The 21754-nt window shown below is 44.2% G+C and overlaps 1 protein-coding gene across 5 annotated transcripts in view; it reads left to right on the top strand.

The window, feature by feature from the left end:
• LOC121868893 (serine/threonine-protein phosphatase 2B catalytic subunit 2-like) overlaps positions 1 to 21754 on the top strand; it is a 303013-nt gene that overhangs the window by 77160 nt on the left and 204099 nt on the right. For all 5 annotated transcript variants that reach the window (XM_042369915.1, XM_042369897.1, XM_042369907.1 and 2 more), the window contains exon 2: positions 10812 to 10841. In XM_042369915.1, coding sequence (XP_042225849.1) covers positions 10812 to 10841 — 30 coding nt within the window. The remainder of the gene's footprint in view (positions 1 to 10811; positions 10842 to 21754) is intronic.

Here is a 21754-nt window from a genome sequence, read left to right as displayed (position 1 = left end):
TTTGATTAAAGCGAGACATTGTTTGTTGCGAGGCACATTGTTTGATTAAAGCGAGGACACATTGTTTGATTAAAGCGGAGACACATTGTTTGATTGAAGCGAGACACATTGTTTGATTGAAGCGAGGACACATTGTTTGATTGAAGCGAGACATTGTTTGATTAAAGCGAGGACACATTGTTTGATTGAAGCGAGGCACATTGTTTGATTAAAAGCGAGACACATTGTTTGATTAAAGCGAGGCACATTGTTTGATTAGCGAGACACATTGTTTGATTAAAGAGACACATGTTTGATTGAAGCGAGGACACATTGTTTGATTGAAGCGAGGACACATTGTTTGATTAAGAGCCACATTGTTTGATTAAAGCGAGGCAGATGTTGATTAAGCGAGACACATTGTTTGATTGAAGCGAGACACATTGTTTGATTAAAGCGAGGCCACATTGTTTGATAAAAGCGAGGCAGTGTTTGATTAAGAGACATTGTTTGATTAAGCGAGACATTGTTTGTGCAGGGGACACAGTGTTTGATTGAAGCGAGACACATTGTTTGATTAAGCGAGACACATTGTTTGATTAAAGCGAGACATTGTTTGATTAAAGCGAGGACACATTGTTTGATTAAAGCGAGGCCACATTGTTTGATTAAAGTGAGGGCACAGTGTTTGATTGAAGCGAGGACACATTGTTTGATTAAAGCGAGGACACATTGTTTGTTATGAGACACAGTGTTTGATTGAAGCGAGGACACATTGTTTGATTAAAGCCAGGGCACAGTGTTTGATTGAAGCGAGACATTGTTTGATTAAAGCGAGACACAGTGTTTGAAGCGAGACATTGTTTGATTAAGAGGACAGTGTTTGATTGAAGCGAGACACATTGTTTGATTAAAGCGAGGACACATTGTTTGATTAAAGCGAGGACACATTGTTTGATTAAAGCGAGGGCACATTGTTTGATTAAAGCGAGGACACATTGTTTGATTGAAGCGAGGACACATTGTTTGATTGAAGCGAGGACACATTGTTTGATTGAAGCGAGGACACATTGTTTGATTGAAGCGAGGACACATTGTTTGATTAAAGCGAGGACACATTGTTTGATTGAAGCGAGGACACATTGTTTGATTGAAGCGAGGACACATTGTTTGATTAAAGCGAGGACACATTGTTTGATTAAAGCGAGGACACATTGTTTGATTAAAGCGAGGGCACATTGTTTGATTAAAGCGAGGGCACATTGTTTGATTAAAGCGAGGGCACATTGTTTGATTAAAGCGAGGGCACATTGTTTGATTAAAGCGAGGGCACATTGTTTGATTAAAGCGAGGGCACATTGTTTGATTGAAGCGTGGACACATTGTTTGATTGAAGCGAGGACACATTGTTTGATTAAAACGAGGACACATTGTTTGATTAAAGCGAGGACACATTGTTTGATTGAAGCGAGGACACATTGTTTGATTGAAGCGAGGACACATTGTTTGATTGAAGCGAGGACACATTGTTTGATTGAAGCGAGGGCACATTGTTTGATTGAAGCGAGGACACATTGTTTGATTAAAGCGAGGTCACATTGTTTGATTGAAGCGAGGTCACATTGTTTGATTGAAGCGAGGACACATTGTTTGATTAAAGCGAGGACACATTGTTTTGATTAAAGCGAGGACACGCTGTTGATTAAAGCGGGAGACACACATTGTTTTGATTAAAGCGAGGACACATTGTTTGATTAAAGCGAGGACACATTGTTTGATTAAAGCGAGGACACATTGTTTGATTGAAGCGAGGACACATTGTTTGATTGAAGCGAGGACACATTGTTTGATTGAAGCGAGGACACATTGTTTGATTAAAGCGAGGACACATTGTTTGATTAAAGCGAGGACACATTGTTTGATTAAAGCGAGGACACATTGTTTGATTAAAGCGAGGGCACATTGTTTGATTGAAGCGAGGACACATTGTTTGATTAAAGCGAGGACACATTGTTTGATTAAAGCGAGGACACATTGTTTGATTGAAGCGAGGACACATTGTTTGATTAAAGCGAGGACACATTGATTGATTGAAGCGAGGGCACATTGTTTGATTGAAGCGGGACACATTGTTTGATTGAAGCGAGACACATTGTTTGATTGAAGCGAGGACACATTGTTTGATTGAAGCGGGGACACATTGTTGATTAAAGCGGGGCCATTGTTTGATTGAAGCGAGGGCACATTGTTTGATTGAAGCGAGGACACATTGTTTGATTAAAGCGAGGGCATTGTTTGATTAAGCGGAACACATTGTTTTGATTGAAGCGAGGGCACATTGTTTGCAGTTGAAGCGAGGACACATTGTTGTTTTGATTAAAGCGAGGACACATTGTTTGAGTGAAGCGAGGCACATTGTTTGATTAAAGCGAGACACATTGTTTGATTAAAGCGAGGGCACATTGTTTTGATTAAAAGCGAGGACACATTGTTTTGATTAAAGCGAGGACACATTGTTTGATTAAAAGCGGGACACGTTGTTTGATTGAAGCGAGGACACATTGTTTGATTAAAGCGAGGTCACATTGTTTGATTGAAGCGAGGTCACATTGTTTGATTAAAGCGAGGACATATTGTTTGATTAAAGCGAGGACACATTGTTTGATTAAAGCGAGGACACATTGTTTGATTAAAGCGAGGGCACATTGTTTGATTAAAGCGAGGACACATTGTTTGATTAAAGCGAGGACACATTGTTTGATTAAAGCGAGGACACATTGTTTGATTGAAGCGAGGGCACATTGTTTGATTAAAGCGAGTACACATTGTTTGATTGAAGCGAGGACACATTCATTAATTAAAGCAAGGACACAATGATTAAAGTTTGGACACATTGATTAAAGCTTGGACACATTGATGCAAGCTTGGACACATTGATTAAAGCTTGGACACATTGATTAAAGCTTGGACACATCCACTGGGCTAGCCTAGAGCCATAGTAACACCTGCTTCATTGGGTTCACCTTTACTGAACACCAAACAAAAATGACTTGTGTTTCACTCGATCTACTTTCACTGGAGAAGAAACAAAAATGGCTTTTTTTTTCATTTGCTGGGCCGCTGGTTGAATGACAGTAGACTTTTCCATTGAAACTTGAACACACGAAGCACAGATGACGTCATTTCGTTGATTGAAGCCAAATGAGAAGTGCTTCATTAGATCCATCTTTGGTTCGGGTAAGCTCGTTTGAGATTCCTGACGATATAGTAGCGGTGGACTCGCGGCTGTGACTTGGGAAAATTGCCTCTCTCTCTGCCGCCACCCTCGCTGCTAATGGAAGCTAATTCAGTGCACTCAAACTATTAACAGAACGGAGTGGTAAGTGTATCGTGGTTGGGTCGATTATGTTTCCTCTGTGAAAGGACACGGGTGTATGTATTGTATGTAAATCGGGTCGAATATTCGGCTCCGTGTCTTTGTAGGTTCGATTGCATATCGTTTAGTATTTGTACTCTGGTATGGTTAAAGGTACAGTTCCCTTGTCAATAGTGCTGTAATGATAATAGTAATGTTTATTGAAAATTAAAACGTCCATAAACTAAAAATATATTAACCTAGATATGAACAGTAAGAGAGACAAAATGTGCAGCACAAAGATAGCAAGACTCCTGTGATGTCTGAACCAAGATGTGAATAGGGAAGTACAGATACAATAATTCCCATATGGTGACAGTGAGAGCTTTGGTGCCGTGGTCTACTTATGAATAAAAATGTTACCCAAAATTTACCTAACCTAGACAATTAGATGTAAAGGATGGCGGGTGACTGTCTCAGATGGTGGTATAAAAATGTATCTAATATATACAATTATACAGTCTAGCTCCAGTATTTTCCCTGTAGTGACTATCGTATGCTGCTCCCTTCATGTTTATATGAATGCAAATTTACATACAACGTACATTAGTTAACGTGATTCCTCTGTGGTAACCGGATCATAAATATTAATATGATTATCTGAAAAAATTGTACAGGAACAGACATAGATTCCCATGTAATGACGTGCAATATAGATACACCGTGACGTAGATAGTAACAGAAATGTACGTAAATTATAGAGTACAGGTGCAGTAATTCTCAGATGGTGACGATATCAAACAAATTTTGCCACGGCCTAGATATGAAGATAAATACCCGTGTAACCTACAGTACAGGCAATGTCCTCCCTATGTGGTAAAAGGTGGTGCCTTGACCTACAGGGAAATGAACCCCAAAACGAGAGGCTGTTGCATGTGACGAGAAGGTATTAGTACCGTATATATTTAGAGTGTAGAACCGACTCTCAGATCTTGTCGTGGTGGAGAGCCCGTCCTAAGAACAGGTCTTGGGGGGGCTGGGTTTTTTTTATCCTCAGTGGTGTGGAAGTTAGTCACCTTGGTCAGGTATTTGGTGGAGTCGCTTCTCTCGTCGTAAACTTACGTATGTGTGTGTGTGTGTGTGTGTGTGTGTATGTGGGGGGGTGAAGAGACAGACACAGGCAAACACTCACAAGAAAACACTTGATGGAAATTATACTTGTCTGGTCAGTGGGAAAAGGTATTGCGTGCATACTTGATAAGATCCTTGAGGGTTAACTTGATTTGGTAATGCTATAAACAGGGCAAAATTCCTGAACATGTCGGCCAGATCATGTTGCGGTAAGTTACTTGACCTTGGCGGGGTTCCTTGATCTTGGTGCGGTTAATGGATCTCGGTGTGGATCATTGACCGTAGTACAGTTCCCCGACCTTGGTGCCCCTCTTGTACCTTAGTATAGTTACTTAATGTCAGGCAGCACAGTTCCTTGATGGCAGGCAGCACAGTTCCTTGATGGTAGGCAGCACAGTTCCTTGATGGCAGGCAGCACAGTTCCTTGATGGCAGGCAGCACAGTTCCTTGATGGCAGGCAGCACAGTTCCTTGATGGCAGGCAGCACAGTTCCTTGATGGCAGGCAGCACAGTTCCTTAATAGTAGGCGGCACAGTTCCTTGATCAGGGTAACGTTTATTCTTTCCGTTTCCCAGCTGAGTATATTCCAAGAAGCCTCTCCCCACCTATTCCTCCATCTCCCCACCTATTCCTCCCTCTCCCCACCTATTCCTCCCTCTCCCCACCTATTCCTCCCTCTCCCCACCTATTCCCCCCCTCTCCCCATCCCCTCTCCCCCCTCTCCCCCACCCCTCTCCCCCCCCTCCCCACCCCCCCCCACCCCTCCCCCACCCCTCCCCTCTCCCCATCCCTCTCTCCCCATCTCCCCTCTCCCCATCTCCCCTCTCCCATCCCCCTCTCCCCCATCCCCCCCTCTCCCCATCCCCCCCTCTCCCCACATCCCCTCTCCCCACATCCCCCCCTCTCCCCACATCCCCTCTCCCCACATCCCCCCTCTCCCCTCCCCCCCCCTCTCCCCCTCCCCCCCTCTCCCCCCCCTCTCCCCATCCCCCTCTCCCCATCCCCCCCTCTCCCCACCTTCCTCTCCTGGGGTCGGTATATTCAAATGCTTGCACAATACGAGAAAGTAGATGATCCGCGCAAGGCCACGCTTATTAAAAGAGTGAGCAGACGTCATGAGTGTGTGTTGCTTGTCCAGGTGACCGCAGATGTAAGGGAGGGATGGGTGGCACTTGAAGCTTAACCCTGTCATGCCACCAGGATACAGAAGCAAGGTGTGTGTGTGTGTGTGTGTGTGTGTGTGTGTGTTTTCCTTGTTCGTTTTTCCTTCTTCCTTTATACCTAATTTTCCTTAATTTCTTGTCCGCTTTTACTATTTCCTTTACTCAATTTGTCTGTTTTTTTGTTCATTCTTTACCGTATTTTGGTTTCATTTTTCCTTGTCCACTTTTCTTAAATGTTTCCTTCTCCTTTACCCCTCTTTATCTCTTTCCTGTATATTCTCTTTCTCCTGATACTCCTTCCTCTCTCGCGTTGTCTCCCACGCCCCTACTTTATCATCACCCTCGTCTTCCTCTCTCCTCTTAAACCCCTCTCACGTTGCCTCACTTCATCCTCTTTCTCTTGACACACACTTGTTCCTTCCTTCCAATTTGCCTCACTTTATCATGCTCCTTATAGCTTAACCCTCATCTCATGTCTCTCCTCCATCTTTCTTGCCTCATTTCCTCTCTATATCCTCTTCTCCACCCACCGTTTCTAAATCGCCTCTTCCTCCTTCTCTCACCTTGCTTCCTTCGCTTCCACATCCTCCTTCCACTCCTCTCAACACCCTTTTTCTCTTCTGTTATTTCATCTTTAGTCTGTCCTTCCACCTCCTCTTTCACCTTTTTTTTTCTTATTTTGTTATTTTTTTTCAACTCTTCCTGTTATCGTTTAACTAATGGGTGTGTCACTTGATATTGGACGGTGTTCCTCAGGGGCTAATGCAGTTAAGTTTTACCGTGTTGTAGCGTCCTTGGCACAACTGCACTGTGGCGTCATCTCTTGGTGGTATGTGGGGAGGGGGGTGGTATTAGATGTATAGGGGGGTGGAGAGGGAGATTTGCGGGCTGGAGTGGATATTTATTATTCGCGTGAGAGAGACACACACACACACACACACACACGCACGCACGCGCGCATGAATGGTTAGCGGGGATAGTAAGCAGACCTTTATCTTTAAGTATGATATGGTGACGCAGTTGACAGTGGAACGTATAACAGAATTCTGCTCTGGTTATGTTGAAAAGTTAGTACGCTCTTTTAGCCCCAAGGAAAGTGATGCCCAGTACGGTACATATCAATTCTACATTCCGTATTTAGGGTAATGACGAATACTGCACATTATAAATTCGTAGTCATAGTTGAAACGCTTCTAGGATACACATTTTCTGTTATTTTATTATTGACAGTGAAGAGTCATGCCAAAGTCCAGATAAACATGCTTTAGACATTGAGGAGAGGAGAGTTACTATTGCTGGGAGTGTGGGAGGGCAGGGCAGGGCAGGGCAGGGCAGGGCAGGGAGAAAGAGGTATAGGATGGGTTGGATAGTAAGGAGGTTACAGTATGTAGCACAGACATGGTAGGAGCTATCAGGCAGGGGGTTGTCGACACACTTTTGCCTCTTTTTTTTTTTTTTTTTGTGAGATGTTTTCAGCAAGGAGAAAGGTCCATGAATGGCGGTAAGGAGACGGTGTGTAAAGGTCAACACCGTATAAGTATTTGGTCAATACTGGGTTCTCACTCTTAATCATTCGTACGTTAAAAATCTCTTACCTATTAAATTGAGCGAGGCGACTGTCTCGTGTGTGTGTGTGTGTGATCGACTTTCACACGACCGGCCAGCCATCTTTGTCGTAGCTTAGGTGTGCTGGTAGGTATTTTCTCAGTTAAAGGAATGGGGATTAGCTTTAACGCGCGAAACCTTGTGGGAATCCGAGAGCCAGAGTTATGAGTGGTAGTTCCAAGGTTCTAACTAGTGTGTGTGTGTGTGACTCACTCACTCCCCGGGGGCAAGGTGTTGGCCCGCTGTTGATTATTAGTGACCGACTCGTAGCGGCGAAAGATGTGGCAAGACATGTAAGAAGTCGCCCGACACGTAGAGGTAATACTAATGGAGAGAGAGAGAGAGAGAGAGAGAGAGAGAGAGAGTGAGAGTGAGAGTGTGAGTGTACATGTTGTCTTATGTTATTGTCTTCATCTTGGCTATATACACACACACAATATCTTTTGAGTATAGTTGCAACTACTGTACATGAGAGTAATTTATATATGCAGGTAGTTGATACGTTAGTTTAAGGTAGAAAACCTAACAAACTGTTACGACGCCAGATGTACGACAGATAATCAATTTATTAATCTTGATCTGTCACCAGAGTTTCACATACATTTGATTAAATTGCAATACGCAATAGAGATTCAGAGTAGCACGTTACTGTTTTTGGACCTTGTCTATACGGTTGTGAAGAACATAATGAAAAGATGCATTTCTAGTGTGTGCGTGTGCGCGCGTGCACCTAAAAATGTGTAACCCCTTAACTTTAAACATGAACAGATAAGTTGAGTCCAACACAAACAATTTGAGAGAGACTCTCTGTAACAGTAAAACAGGCTCTGGCAATGATTTTCACATATTTTTCTCAGTGCGTTTTAATCTTCAACAAATTTGGACACCAGACGCTTGATAAGTTTCTCGGGCCTTTCATACACCTATAATTAGGGCTGTGTATCTCTTGAACAGTGGAGATTCATTGCACATTGTGATGCAGTTCAGTTAATGTAACAGCTGGTAGGCAATAGAAACTATGCATTGGTTATAATTGAAATGCAGCAGCAGTACACAGCCTGAGACTAGTGAGGGATGTTACATGTAAACCGTAAATGGAGTATATTGTCAGACTAGCAGGACTGTTTTATATTATGAATGTACAGGCGTCGCAGCTGTTTGTTTACATCCTATATACGAACAACCGGGGCGAATATCCTGCGTGGGAGACCGACCAAAAAGGGGGAGAGTTTGTGGTTTGTTTCTTGCTCTGTGTTTATTCAGCTCGGTGCCCCGCCTTTCCTGACCTGGTTGGTGAATGCTTTTTTGCAGGCGAGTTTTTTTTTTTTTATGAGTGTGACTTAACGAACCGTAACGGCAGATTCTTGAGCATACTTAAGCCTATTTATGGAACGGTAAAATTACTGCTAGAAAAAGGTACTTTATTCTCCAAGTGTGACAATTTTCGCTACATAAGAGACTGAGCGATACTCCGATACAGTAACTAAAGCGGCACTCTCAAGCTGCAAAAATTATACCGATAGTCTTATCTTCTGTTCAGAGTTGCGTGTCGTGAATTACTGAGACCAGATATATCGCCACAGCTGTATGATATAATCGACGGAAAGAGACTGAACAAATTTTTAACCCGGTGGGAAAACCCGTTCAAAATAAAGAGAATTTAATCCGGATTAAGAGATAAACTTCCAAGATTTTGTTATTTGAGAAGAGATAACTTTCCAAAGGTGACTGACATTAGTTTATTGCGAATCTTTACAGCTGCGCAATATTGTCTTGGAGATCGAGAGCATAATTATCTCATGGGAATTAATTTTAGAGAGAGAGAGAGAGAGAGAGAGAGAGAGTTTGCCTATATATGTAAATCATTGTATATATGCTTATGCGTTTTTCAGTATACATAAAGACAGACAATACGCTGGCATATTCACCCTCTTTCCCTTGTATACATTTTATGTATTCATGTATGTAAAAAAGTGCGATCCGGGCTTTGAGAATGTTGGGGATGGCCCAGTTTTATGTTGTGGGCGTTAGTGGTCTAGTAGCTGTGTGGCTGTTTGAGGAGTATACTGGTAGTCTTACTGGAATAATACTGGTAGTCTTATTGGAATAATACTGGTAGTCTTGTGTGGATAATACTGGTAGTCTTACTGGAATAATACTGGTAGTCTTGTGTGGATAATACTGGTAGTCTTACTGGAATAATACTGGTAGTTTTGTGTGGATAATGCTGGTAATTTTTTGGGGTTAACATTGGTAGTGTTGTCATTGTTGTGTTAGGAGGAAGAAAATAAAAATAGTTTTGTCTTTGTGTCAGTTGTTTGTGTTGTAAGAAAGATGGAATTAAATAGTGGTACAGAAGACGACTTGGAAAACTGATGAATGGTCAGTGAAGATGATTGGCAACACAAGAGTCGCTGGAAGTCTTGTGTAAGAGACCAGGATGGTATTTGTGACGTCTGCATTATGTTGGTCTTGTATTAGTGACGTAACATACCCAGAGTTGATTGGCAGTGTAAAACGTCACAAAATAATATACACAGTGTAAGAAGAGACTAATTCACATGTTGTCATTGTGTTCTATGTTTGTGTGTATTGTGACGAAATCAGAGTCGATTATTGACAAAATAAAGATCATTTGTATATATGATGTTAAGATGAGTGTTATCAACATGAAATGTCTGTGTTTGTTGTGATGAAGATGGAAGGTGAATACTGACAACTTATAAAGCGCGGGGGTGTGTGCGCGCGCACATCTGCGTGTGCATGTGTGTGTGCGTGTACTTGTGTGTGTGTGTTTGCCGGCCTGCGTGTACATGTGTGTGCGCGTGTGTGTGTGCGTTCTTGTGTGTGTGCGCGTGCGTGCGTGCATGTGTGTTGTAACGTAGGTTTAAGTATTGACTACGTAAAAAACTCGTTATTGTCATTGTATTGATTGTAACGTCGGTGTATGTTGAAACAAAGGTTCAGGTAGATTGAGCAACGTATACAGAACGTTAGGGTCATTAGTATTGACCATTATGATACTGTATATGTATTTGTGTTGCAAGAAGGCTTGAGTGTAAACAACATTAAAGAGTCATTAGAAGTGATTGATTCATCTTAGTCACGTATTGTGTAAGTAACCAAGTGTGTTGACGTGTTTTTCTATGTGCGAGTTAATACAACCAATGAACCAGTTCTTGTCACCCTTGTTTTTAACATTGTGGGGGTAATAACTGTGCTGTTTTACCGAGATATACGGTGACCAATATCCGTGTGTTCTGTAGTTAACATGAGGTACATAAGCTGATGAAGGTGCCAGTTTATCACGTTACGTCATTGACATAACATTCACAATCATGTCATTGTTTTATGCTAACACGTTATATTGTGAAGATAATAACCGTGCTGTTTATGGGATGTTCTCAGTAGCCGAGTGATGTTTGGTGGTACCATGTTTTTATGTTATGTAACATTCATAATCGTATAACATTTTTATGCCAACAGAGGATACCATGTTTTATTTTTCATATACTAAAACATTGTTGTGAAGATGATAATCGTGCCATGTTCTTATGCCAAGTTTCTCCTTTTTCAAGGCGAGGCACCGAATGGTCGTCCCATCAAAAGTAAGTACGTGGCGAGGAACCCCACTGGAGAGGTCAGGACACTCCCATGTCACTGGCTCTCTCCCACCGCGAGTGGCACTTCTTTCACACCACCTGCCTTCACCCATTTAATCTACGTATGTTTTGTTGTTGAATCGAAATCTTTAACTTTTTCTGTCTATGCTTAAACCAACATTTAATAACTAAAAAAAGCTTAACGTTGTATAGGCTACCCAAGCTTACCACCAAGATTGCAAAGGCTATCACCGCTTAATCTAACATTTGATAAAAAATACAGCTTAAACTTTAGTTCTTTAATATCCCAGGTTAAGCCAAGCCTCAACAAAATCTTTCTATTTTTAGCATCACAACTCCGTTAACTTAAGATGTGTATTGTGTGATTGTTATGGTAAACGTGTGGTTGGTAGAGGGTGGTGTTGGTAGAGGGTGGTGTTGGTAGAGGGTGGTGTTGGTAAAGGGTGGTGTTGGTAGAGGGTGGTGTTGGTAGAGGGTGGTGTTGGTAGAGGGTGGTGTTGGTAGAGGGTGGTGTTGGTGTGTGTTGTAGCAGTACAGTTGTCTTGATGAGGAATGTTTTTCTTCTACTCTTGAAATCTCCGTCGACATGTGTTTCCTCCTTGATATCCTCCGTCGGCTTCTCCCACCGTATCCAGATTTTAGGATGAGGTATACTGTACGTCCGCTTCTGATGCGGTAGTGGCCATAAGAGGCGAGGTTGCTAATTGGCGTATACTCTGATTCTTGTTGTTCTCTCGTCCGAGGCTTCGTATCTACAAACATATCATTAGTCATGGATCCCAAAACAAGTTACTATACACCGCAGAGCCTCAGTTGTCTCGTAGTCCACACGGGTGAGTCCTGAAACTCCATAATAAGTTACAGGGTAGTTCTCTCCCGTCTTTGTCTACAAGGTTTTGGTTGGAGCCCAAAGGTCCAGAAAAGTTACAATGTAATACAGGTTCCGTGTATCTACAAGGTTATGTAGCGAGTCGTGAAATTGAGTGGAAGTTAGTGTAGAACCTCAAATGCTTCGAGATTACAAGGCTTTTGTTTGTCATGTTTTGGATCAATAAGGTTTTGTGTCAAAATCCTTAATCTCTACAAGGTTTTATCTCCTTGGTCTTGAATCTACAAGGTTTAGTTTCTCACAAAATACAATGTGACTCGCCAGTTCAAAATCCACAAGGTTGTGTCTCTTCTTAAAGCCCCAGAACATATAACAACGTGAAACATCTCATGACTGGAAGCTTAAAGCCCCAGAACATATAACAACGTGAAACATCTCATGACTGGAAGCTTTAATAGGTTTTAACGTTACTCTCCCCCCGTCATCCTCCACCCCCCGTCATCCTCCACCCCTGTCTCTTCCTCCTCCTCCCCGTCCCTCCTCCCTCCTGTCCTCCTCCTCCCCCCCAGTCCTCCTCCCCCAGTCCTCCTCCTCCCCCCGTCCTCCCTCCCCCCTGTCCCTCCCTCCTCCCCCCGTCCTCCTCCCCCTCCCCCTGTCCTCCTCCTCCCCCGTCCTCCCCGTCCTCCTCCTCCCCCCGTCCTCCTCCCCCATCCTCCTCCCCGTCCCTCGTCCTCCTCCTCCTCCCCCGTCCGTCCTCCTCCTCCTCCTCCCCCCCGTCCTCCTCCTCCCCCCCGTCCTCCTCCTCCTGCCCTCCCTCCTCCCCACAAGAAGCTGAAACGTAAAACCTCTCACGTGTCGGGTCGACAAGGTTATTTCTCACGTTGTCTCGTATCTACAGTATTTTGTCGCCGTATGTGTGTATCGCCGGTGTAAGCTGCAATCTAGAGTGGCGTTAGTGGGCCGTCGCTTGAATAATACACGACCCCTTGTGTACTTCATGGCGGCAGCCTGGTAGGGGGGGATTTTTAGTGTGAACCCCCCCCTCCAACACACACACACACACCTCAGTCAGACAACATTGTTATTTTACGGTCAAACTTGGCTGGTTGTATTTCTTGGGGCTTGCAGGGGCTATATACTAGAGGCCAGTTTGTTCTTACTGCGTTACTAGATAAGTTGGCTCTAGTAGCTTTTGGGCGTTTCTTGGTTCTTGCAGGCTACTAGAAGTGGGCTGCAATACGGCATGAATCAGCCAATTGTAGTCTAACTAGACTTAGTTTTACAAAAAAAAATATATATAAAATTGTAAGGTTGGTTTGGTTGGTTCAGGTCGTGAGTAGTCATAGATGTTTTACTCCGTAGCCCCATTCCCACCCCCAACCTCCTCCACCACCTCCCCGCACCCCCCCCCCGTACTCTCCCAGGTTTCCAAGATAGCGCAGATAACACGATCTCGCGTAATATATGTATGTATACAGTGCAATCACCCGAGGCGACGCACAATGGAGATGCTAAGCTGTCATAGTGCGCGGGACACTTTGATCTCTGAATATGACGGGGACACCAACAGCAGGATAGGCCACTCCAGCCCTTCCTCAGCTGGTGATAAGAGCTACAGTACTACCGTTATTTGGTGATAAGAGTGACACTTCTACCGTTATTTGTTGATAAGAACTACAGTGCTACCTTTAGCTGAGGAGAAGTGCCACAGTGCTACCTTCAGCTGAGGATAAGTGCCACAGTGCTACCTTCAGCTGAGAATAAGTACCACAGTGCTACTCTTGAGTGGGTATTAAAGGCCGCAACAACTTACTATTCGGGTCGACTCTTTTTCAACTCTACACGTCTCCTAGTGTCTCCAGGTCTCCTCCTAGTGTCTCCAGCTGATTGGTTATAGTGAGCTAGGTCGCGTGTTTACCTTCATCGCGCCCCCCCCCCCGATCACCTGTCGTTTTAATGAATAATTGAAGTCAGTCTAAAGAAATTAAAATGGCAAGTTTCATTTGATGGTTGTGATTTGTTTGTGTGTGTGTGTGTGTGTGTGAGGTGGGGTCGTGGTAGCAGTTAATGTGATTGTTTGCTTTTGGTGATGTAAGAAACTGGGGGGAAAATAATGTTTGGTGTTATTCTGCGAGCTGTAGGCATTGTCTGCCCCTGGAGTAATGATGAATGTTGATAGTGAACTTTGGATAAATGGACATTGAAATCAAATCATAGCCCGGAATTGGATGGTCTATTGGTGCAACATAGATGATGGCGGTGACAGTTGTGGTTGTATGTTGTGATGTTATTGGTGTTGGTAGTGGTAATTGTTGTTGTGATGGGAGTTATAGCTTTAGTTGTATTGCTAGTGGTGGATTAGTGTAAAGGATGGTTGTTGATGGTGTTAGTAGTGGTGGGGACGGAGAGTGCAGACAGCTCGGAGACAGGAAACAATCGATGGTCAAGTTTCCGGATTTTTATTTTTTTTATTTTATTTTATGATGAAGGATGACGATGGAGGTGTACATGATGGGGAGGGTGGGGTGATGTTGAGGGGGTGGGGGTTGTGTAGGTTTAGGGCACGTGTGTGTACTGTAGATGGGGAGGGGGGGGGGTGGGGCGTGTAGGCTTACCCTATCCTCTAGCCGCTCCACCTTAATTCCTTTCGGTATCCCACTCCACCACTTGTGTCTCTTCATCCTTTCCATCTTCACAACACCTTCTCAGTCTCCTACTCCTTATACACACCTCCCATCCCCTCTCAACATGCCCTTCTTTCTCCGTACCCCCTTATGCTACATGCCTACCGCGACATTACTAGGAACCTACTACGCTTTGTTATAAACAGGTGAACCTCTACTGGGAATCTCCTCTATGTTCACTTGTCCTTCCCTCACTACATGTAACTGGCTAACTCAACTAATGGCCCCAACAGGCACTCTCGCTAATTCATCATCTGAGTGTAAAAGATGGCAGGCGTGAACTCTGTGGGGTTTTTTTCCCTGTCGGGCGCCTGTAACACTGATGTTGCTTCGTCTGGTACAGAATACAAGTGACAACCCATTAAACTATCCCTAGCGCCTGCGTGGGAGGGAGATCTGATTACGACTGCTACCCTGTTGACTGTCCCTGTCACCTCCCTACACTGCTCTTCCATCCCGCCTCCCTGTTCCTCCGTCTCCCCTCCCTGTTTCTCCGTCTCCCCTCCCTGTCCCTCCGTCTCCCCTCCCTGCCCCTCCTCCTCCTCCTACATACGGCAGGGCGGAGACAGGAGGGGAATCGATGACCTCCAGGCTTCTCTCTCCTGGAAGGGCAGCAAGGCATGGGATCCCCTCTCTCCCGTCCCCCTCTAACACCTCTCACTCCCTCCCTTACCCTGGCCTCCCTGTCCTGTTCTTCCATTCCTCACAGCACTCCCTCCTCTCTCTACCCTCCCTCCCTCTTACCTCCCCTCCACCCACCACTCGAAACATTACTTTTCCCTCCCCTCCTTCCCATAAACCACCCACACCACCACAACATTCCTATTCTCCCTTGTCCCACACTCCTCCCACATCCACCGTCAGAGCCTCCCTTCCTCTCACTCCTCCTCCACCACCATCATGACAACTCACTTGGTGCCGCGGGAACACTAGGAGCATTACGAGGTGGTCACGTCTCCAAACATGTTGACCTTTGAGAAAAGTCTGGGCAAACACTGGGCAGGTCAATATGTCATGCTCGACTAAAGAGTATTGAACTGCATGTGTGTGTGTGTGCGTGCGTGTGTGCGTGCGTGTGTGTGTGTGTGTGTGTGTGTGTGTGTGTGTGTGTGTGTGTGTGTGTGTGTGTGTGTGTGTGTGTGGATAGTGAAGGTTAGTGTATGAAGGAGGAGGAAAGTGTGAACTCTTTAAGATGGTGAGAGAGGAAGGCAGGAGAGTAAGATGGCGAGGAAGGAGTGAAATAGCAGAGGAGGGATGAGGGGGAGAAGGGAGAGTGTCTCAGAAGGAAGGAAGGAAGGAAGGAAGGAGTATGTGTGTCTTTTGATGGAGGAGGGAGTGTGGAGAATGATTCTTAAGATGGTGGAGAGTAGGAGGAGAAAGTCAATAAGATGAAGGAGAGAAGAGGAAGGAAGGAGTCTTTAAGATGGAGGAGAGAAGGTGAGGGGGGTGAGTCTTAAGATGGAGGAGAGGTGGCGGAGAGGGAGAGAAAGTTACAAGATATTACAGATGGAGAAAGCCGACAAGTGTACCATGAAGGGATCAGGGCCACAGTTACTCCTCCCTGGGGGTAGCAGGAGAGGTGGTCATAAAGAAGGTACTCCCCGGTCATGATGGCTGCAGCTTCGGGTCACCAGATGTAATTGGAATTTTATTGGTGGTGGTGAGTGTGTCATATAGCCGGGTGGGTGTAGGTAGATTGTGGGTGTGGTGTGTGAATGGGGCGAAGGTAGATTGGAGAGTTAATGGGGTGGAGGATGTGGAGTGTGGGTGGGATGCGGGTAGATTAAGGGGTTAGTGGGGTGGATGATGTGGGGTATGGGTGGGGGGGGAGGTAGATTGAGCAGTTAGTGGGGTGTGAATGGATGGATTATAGGATAAGGATGAAGTAGATGGAAGGTTGTGGAAGGTTAGGAGAGGATAGTGTTAGATTTTCTAATAAACTGTGGGTAGAAAATAATATAAAACTTAATTAGGTGAAAGGTGGCTGTAGTGAGGATGGTGTACTGTATAGGGGAGTTAAGTATGTTTTATACGTCTTGGGGACAACATAGTCTGGACAAAAGTATTGCCCAACCCTGCTGTGTACTAAGGAATCGCGAACATCATGTAATTTTACTCTTTGTTTTGCACTAGGAGAAACTTGTTGAAAATACATTATAGTACCGGGTATTTCGCACTCCTGTAATGATCGTGAGTTAAATTTGGACTTTTGTATGGATTCGAACCCACTTTCCAAGGTATGATAACCAAGCCCGTGCGCCATATCAGCAGATCAGCCAGATTCCCCGACAAATCTAAAGATAATATTAGGTTATGCTTGTTGATGGTGTAGGTGAAGAGGCAGTAAATAGTTAGTGTGTTGGGTATAAACGTACGTGTGTGTGTGTGTGTGTGTGTGTGTGTGTGTGTGTGTGTGTGTGTGTGTGTGTGTGTTCATCTATTATTAATTAACATAGCTCACGCCAACAAGCTAATATTTGTTATCAGATTCCTAGAGTATAGCGAGGCACCAGTACAGATGTAAAGTTTAGTATAAGTAATAAAGTACAGGTGAAGTAGGGGGTTAGTTTCTGGGTTAGTTGGACGTCATAATAATAATAAAAAAGATGGCTGTGGTTGAGGCAAATTCCACAGAGGTAAATGAACGTTGCACGAAGTCATGTGTAAGGTTGAGTTCTTCTGTCATTCCTGGGGCAGGGAATTCTTCAGAGTCAAGGGTAAAATTTGAATTTACCAGGGGCAGATTCAGGAATATTCCAAGTAGAGAGCGAATGTCCACACAATAGGACTGAAAGAGCTCCCAGCATACCTGTACTTTAACGACACAGCTATAATAGGCGTTTCTATTGCCTAGGCTTGACTTCGACAAGAAGAATTTACAAACTGGAATATCATACAAGAATGGTATATATGTTTGTTAAATCACTTCCAGTCACCATAAAAAGTAATAATTATTCATAGATTCGTTGGTTAAATCAAGGAAATCCAGAAAAATATATTATTGTGTGTGTGTGAGGTACTCGCAGTAGAAATGTTTACAAAATTACTCATGAATAGTGCGGTTTGAACTTGGCTTATGTTTAAATTCTGTACACAAAATTCTGTAGAATTTACAATGTGCGTGATAGTTAGGGTAAAATGACAGGGGTGGGCACTGGGCAGTGAAGAATGGTGAACAGGGCAGGGCAGTGGGGGTTGACATTTGTTCTTTTTCAGGTAAAATATAATCCAACCTTGACCCTAACTATCTGAATCAGCAAACAGTAAATTGACACCCTGCAATTGTGTGCAATTGAGGCAGAAAGTCAGATTAGCAACCTGGGACTTGGTCACAATTTTTGTGATGCCATATGGCAACAGGGTCTACCATTAGACAACACATTATGCTTCCAATATCTTCCCAGGCGGTAGTACCTCCCTGCTTGATAGCTGCCTACTACCAACATTAGGAAAAAGGTCATTGACAAAAACTTTCATTACAAAAACAGGGTGAAACATAGGGTCAACATATAGCTACAGCAGTATGGCTGATCTTTAGACCTAATGCAGCTGTGGCGTCGGAGAGCTGCACGTTGGCGGGATTCATTCCAAGATGGTGTAGCAGCTGTCCCTAAATTGGTGGCTGGAGACAATGCAGATCAGAGAGGCTGATAGAATCAGTGTACTGGGTGTCTCTTGATAGGTGTCTTATGATAGCACCATGACACTGACGTCCAGGGATCCATTTTCACGGCTCTTCTCGCGTGATCATGGTTGGCGGTGTCCCCATTTCACTTATGGATGAGAAATGCGAAATACCGCTGGGCACTAACTCGTCTGATATATTCACTCTTCATACTGTGTTTTCCATTTTTTTTTCGAGTTGAATTATCACTTCAGTTTTAGTCTGAAATTGGTAATCAATCCTTGCACTGGTTTCTTGGAGGAGAGTAGTAATTAAGGGAAGGAAGTCGACAGGTTGACCCCAGGCATCTGCAGTAGACAACGCCAGAGGGAGACGTCCTTACTCCTGGTAGCAGATGGTCAAGTTTCTGGATACGGATACCTAAGTATAGCCGGAAGTGAGGACCAATATAGATGTGGAGTAGGACCCATAGGCCTGATGACCCTTTTGGGACATGCGGATACAGCATGAAATTTTTTCGGTACAAAAGGAAGCATCTTGACCGGCGCTGCACTCGTCTGGCCCCACTTCGTAAGTTGTAAAGTTTAGTACCCGTTCACAGCTGCATGGGTGAACTTAGGAGTGCCCTAGGCGCGACCCAGCGACCCAACGTATCTTCATATTTCCCTCTTGCCAAGAAATTCAGCCTTGATGTCTTATTTCAATTACTGGCCATCCTCTGCTCGGAGATGAGTACGAAAGTGAGTCTACAGACCCATACACTGCAGGCGAGTAGAACTGTTCCATGTACCCGGAAATAAAGACCACTGTACTATGGGGCGCCACAATCAGGTCAAGCGGTGACAGAGAGATCCAGACGGCTGAGTGTGGCTGACACCGTCGATGACTACCTAGCCTCCATGATCGTGACCCAGAAAGCGAAGACGATGTTCTCTTGACGTCAAATCAAAGGTGCCGCTTGTACCGCCGCACCGGTGGCGCCTTGAGTACGACACCTGTGGTAATTATTGGTAAAAATTACATTAATCACAATCAAACACTCAATATATGGCAGTTGGGACTCCCGAATGCTTTGAAAAGGACGAACAGGTTCCAGGGTTATTTGTTTACTCATGGGGCCAATTCACAAAAATAGCAGGGGGCGACTGGTCCTTCCTGCCCCCGTCATTTTTCATTCCATTAATTACGCTTTGAATATGTTTCAAAGTCAATATATTTTAGTAATCCGGTGATGGTCAACAATGTCAAGGTAGCTTCCACCATTTAGGTATACAAGGTGTGTTAATAAAGATGAATGTCAAGAGTTTTTTACGTCATGTTAACAGCATGGTGTGTACTGTATAACATGTTAATCAATTTGCTGTTTGTTGGCTCAAGTGTAAGTGGCTCTTCATTGTCTAACAACAAATCTGAAATAGAACTTGGAAAAAAAAAGACATTCTACAAGAATAAAATCTTGCCTGTATCCAGTAACAGCTATGGCAACTGGTCTCTTAATATATTAATAGAAGCTGGATCACTCGGTCAGACCATCTATTGTTACAGTAGCATGAGATGTAAACATTGATTTTACAATTTTGAAATAGTATTAATAATTTTTTAGCGGCGTGTGGGTTGTTATAAAGATGGGGGAGGGAGCCAGGGTGTCCTGCACGTTAATTCTTCGTGGTGATGGGAATCTGTTGGACACGATAGTGAGTTTAGGACAGAAATTAAAAAATAAATTTGAAATGCGAAGTGTCTGTGCTACCTAAAAGTGTTATGTTATGACGGATGATGAAGGAAGGAGGGAGGAGAAGGCAAGAAGAAAAAGTGAGGGAGCAATGAAAGAAAGGAAGGAGAGAGCGAAAAGGAAAAATAAAGGAAGTGAGGGAGGAAATAGAAAAGGAGAGAGGGAGGGGAGGGGAAGAGTTCACAGAGGTATTGCAGTCGTCATATGAACTTGGGAGTGTCTAGTACCTCGCTGTTGCGCCCAATTGAAAATCGATGCATTGATGACAGGTAGTGGAGGACAGGTAAAGACTTCAATTTCCGACGTGGGGGAGGGGGGGCAATGCAGCCAGGGCGGGGGAGGAGCACCACCCGGTCAGACGACGCGGGCGTTATCAGGTCGCAGGGAAAGTGATGTGCAGACCGTGGCGCGCCCTTATCAACTAGGAGTGTCAGGCGAGGGTGTGAAATGCCGCTACCTCTGCTTGCTGTTATTGCCTCTTCTGACGTTTCTGACGATGCTGCTTTTCTTGCTGCTGTACCCTAACGTGCTGCTGCATGAGGACTCCTTTCTACCTCTCTGGTATTCTTCTAGACACGTTCACTCACTTTCCATGACTCATCAACTAGGAGTTTTGAAGCGAGGGTCAGGAGATGCTGCTGCTCTTGTGCCTTCCTACTAGCGTCTCCTGACACCTCATCACTCATCTCCATATCCTTCCCCCCGTCACTCACCTGGTCCGTCACCTCCCTCCTCGACGTCACCACTTCCTCCCTCGTTCCCCTTAACCTTAACCTCACCCACGAGTTGAGATAAAAGGTGTGTAAGGGTTGCTGGTGGCGGTGGTACGCTGGCCGAGATATTGGCATGGTGCAGGCAGGCAGGTGGGTGTTGATGGCATCTTATGATAGGTGAGGAAGTAACGTCGGCAAGAGGTGGAGAGTGACAGGTGGCCCACAGGCTGTCATACTCCCCACGGCTGATGATGATATCATGACTTGCCTCGTCTAGGGTAATAATGTACAGTTGCTGACAAAATTCCCTCGGCACTTGGCAATATCTGGTATCTACTTGACTGTCATATGTATTTGGCTTACAGCTGAGAGAACTACTTTTCATTGGGAAGTATTCCGGAAAAACACGAAAAACAAATAATTGTAATACAAATGAGCACGAGTTGGTTTTCTGTAGGGGGGGGGAGTGTGGGTGTACTCTGTGTAGGAGACAGTTTGAGGGGCGGGTACTCGCTCAGTGGCGTCCTCTCTTGTCTTATCTCATACGACTTTCCGTACACAGTATAACAGGAAGGGTGCGCCACTCGTACTAATGTACACATGATCCAAAAAGTATGTCTGCTAATTTCGTGCACAACACATGGACACAGACAATGGATATATTTCAAAGTGCCATATGTCGTTTGATTAGAGAAATTTCCTATTTTATCCTTAGTAAGTACTGTTATTATACACATAATTGAGTCATTTCCCAATTCTCGTGGTTCTGTTGAGTTTTTAGCCAGTCACTGTGACTCGTCCAGGATGGAAGTTGTCTGGCGTCAGTCAACATGTATTGGGTTGTTGGTTTTCACGCGAGTTAACACAACCAAGCAAAGACTAACCACTTAACCCGTAATTTTTTGGAAGGATTTGAGGAACATTTGTGGTTTCAGAAGATGTTGAAGGGTTTACCTGTTCCCTACCTTGACAGCGTCTTGGAAATAAAAACATTTTATAATAAATAGTTTGAGATTAATTTGCTCTCAACATCCTCGGACTTTTTAGTGGCAATCCTTTGAATTTAGTTTTAGATTATATGGTACGAAATTTAAACAACAAACAAACAAATATGAACGCTAAATATCCTGTACCGTGTATTTGGTTTAAAGTAAAAAAAAAATAGAAATTGCTTGGTGTATATAGGGAAGAGATGCAATATTTGGCCAGTAAACCGCACCCGTTTCTTGAGAAGTTCCACGGGTCTCCCACGTAAATATTGGCAGCACTGTAGGTTCAACTCTCACCACCCACCAAGGAAAATGTTTAGGGTTTA

The sequence above is a fragment of the Homarus americanus genome, unplaced genomic scaffold (assembly GCF_018991925.1).
Source record: "Homarus americanus isolate GMGI-L3 unplaced genomic scaffold, GMGI_Hamer_2.0 scaffold32583, whole genome shotgun sequence".
Classification (NCBI taxonomy): Eukaryota; Metazoa; Arthropoda; class Malacostraca; order Decapoda; family Nephropidae; genus Homarus; species Homarus americanus.
Note: the sequence above shows the minus strand (reverse complement) of the source record. Positions and strands in the feature narration are given on the sequence as shown.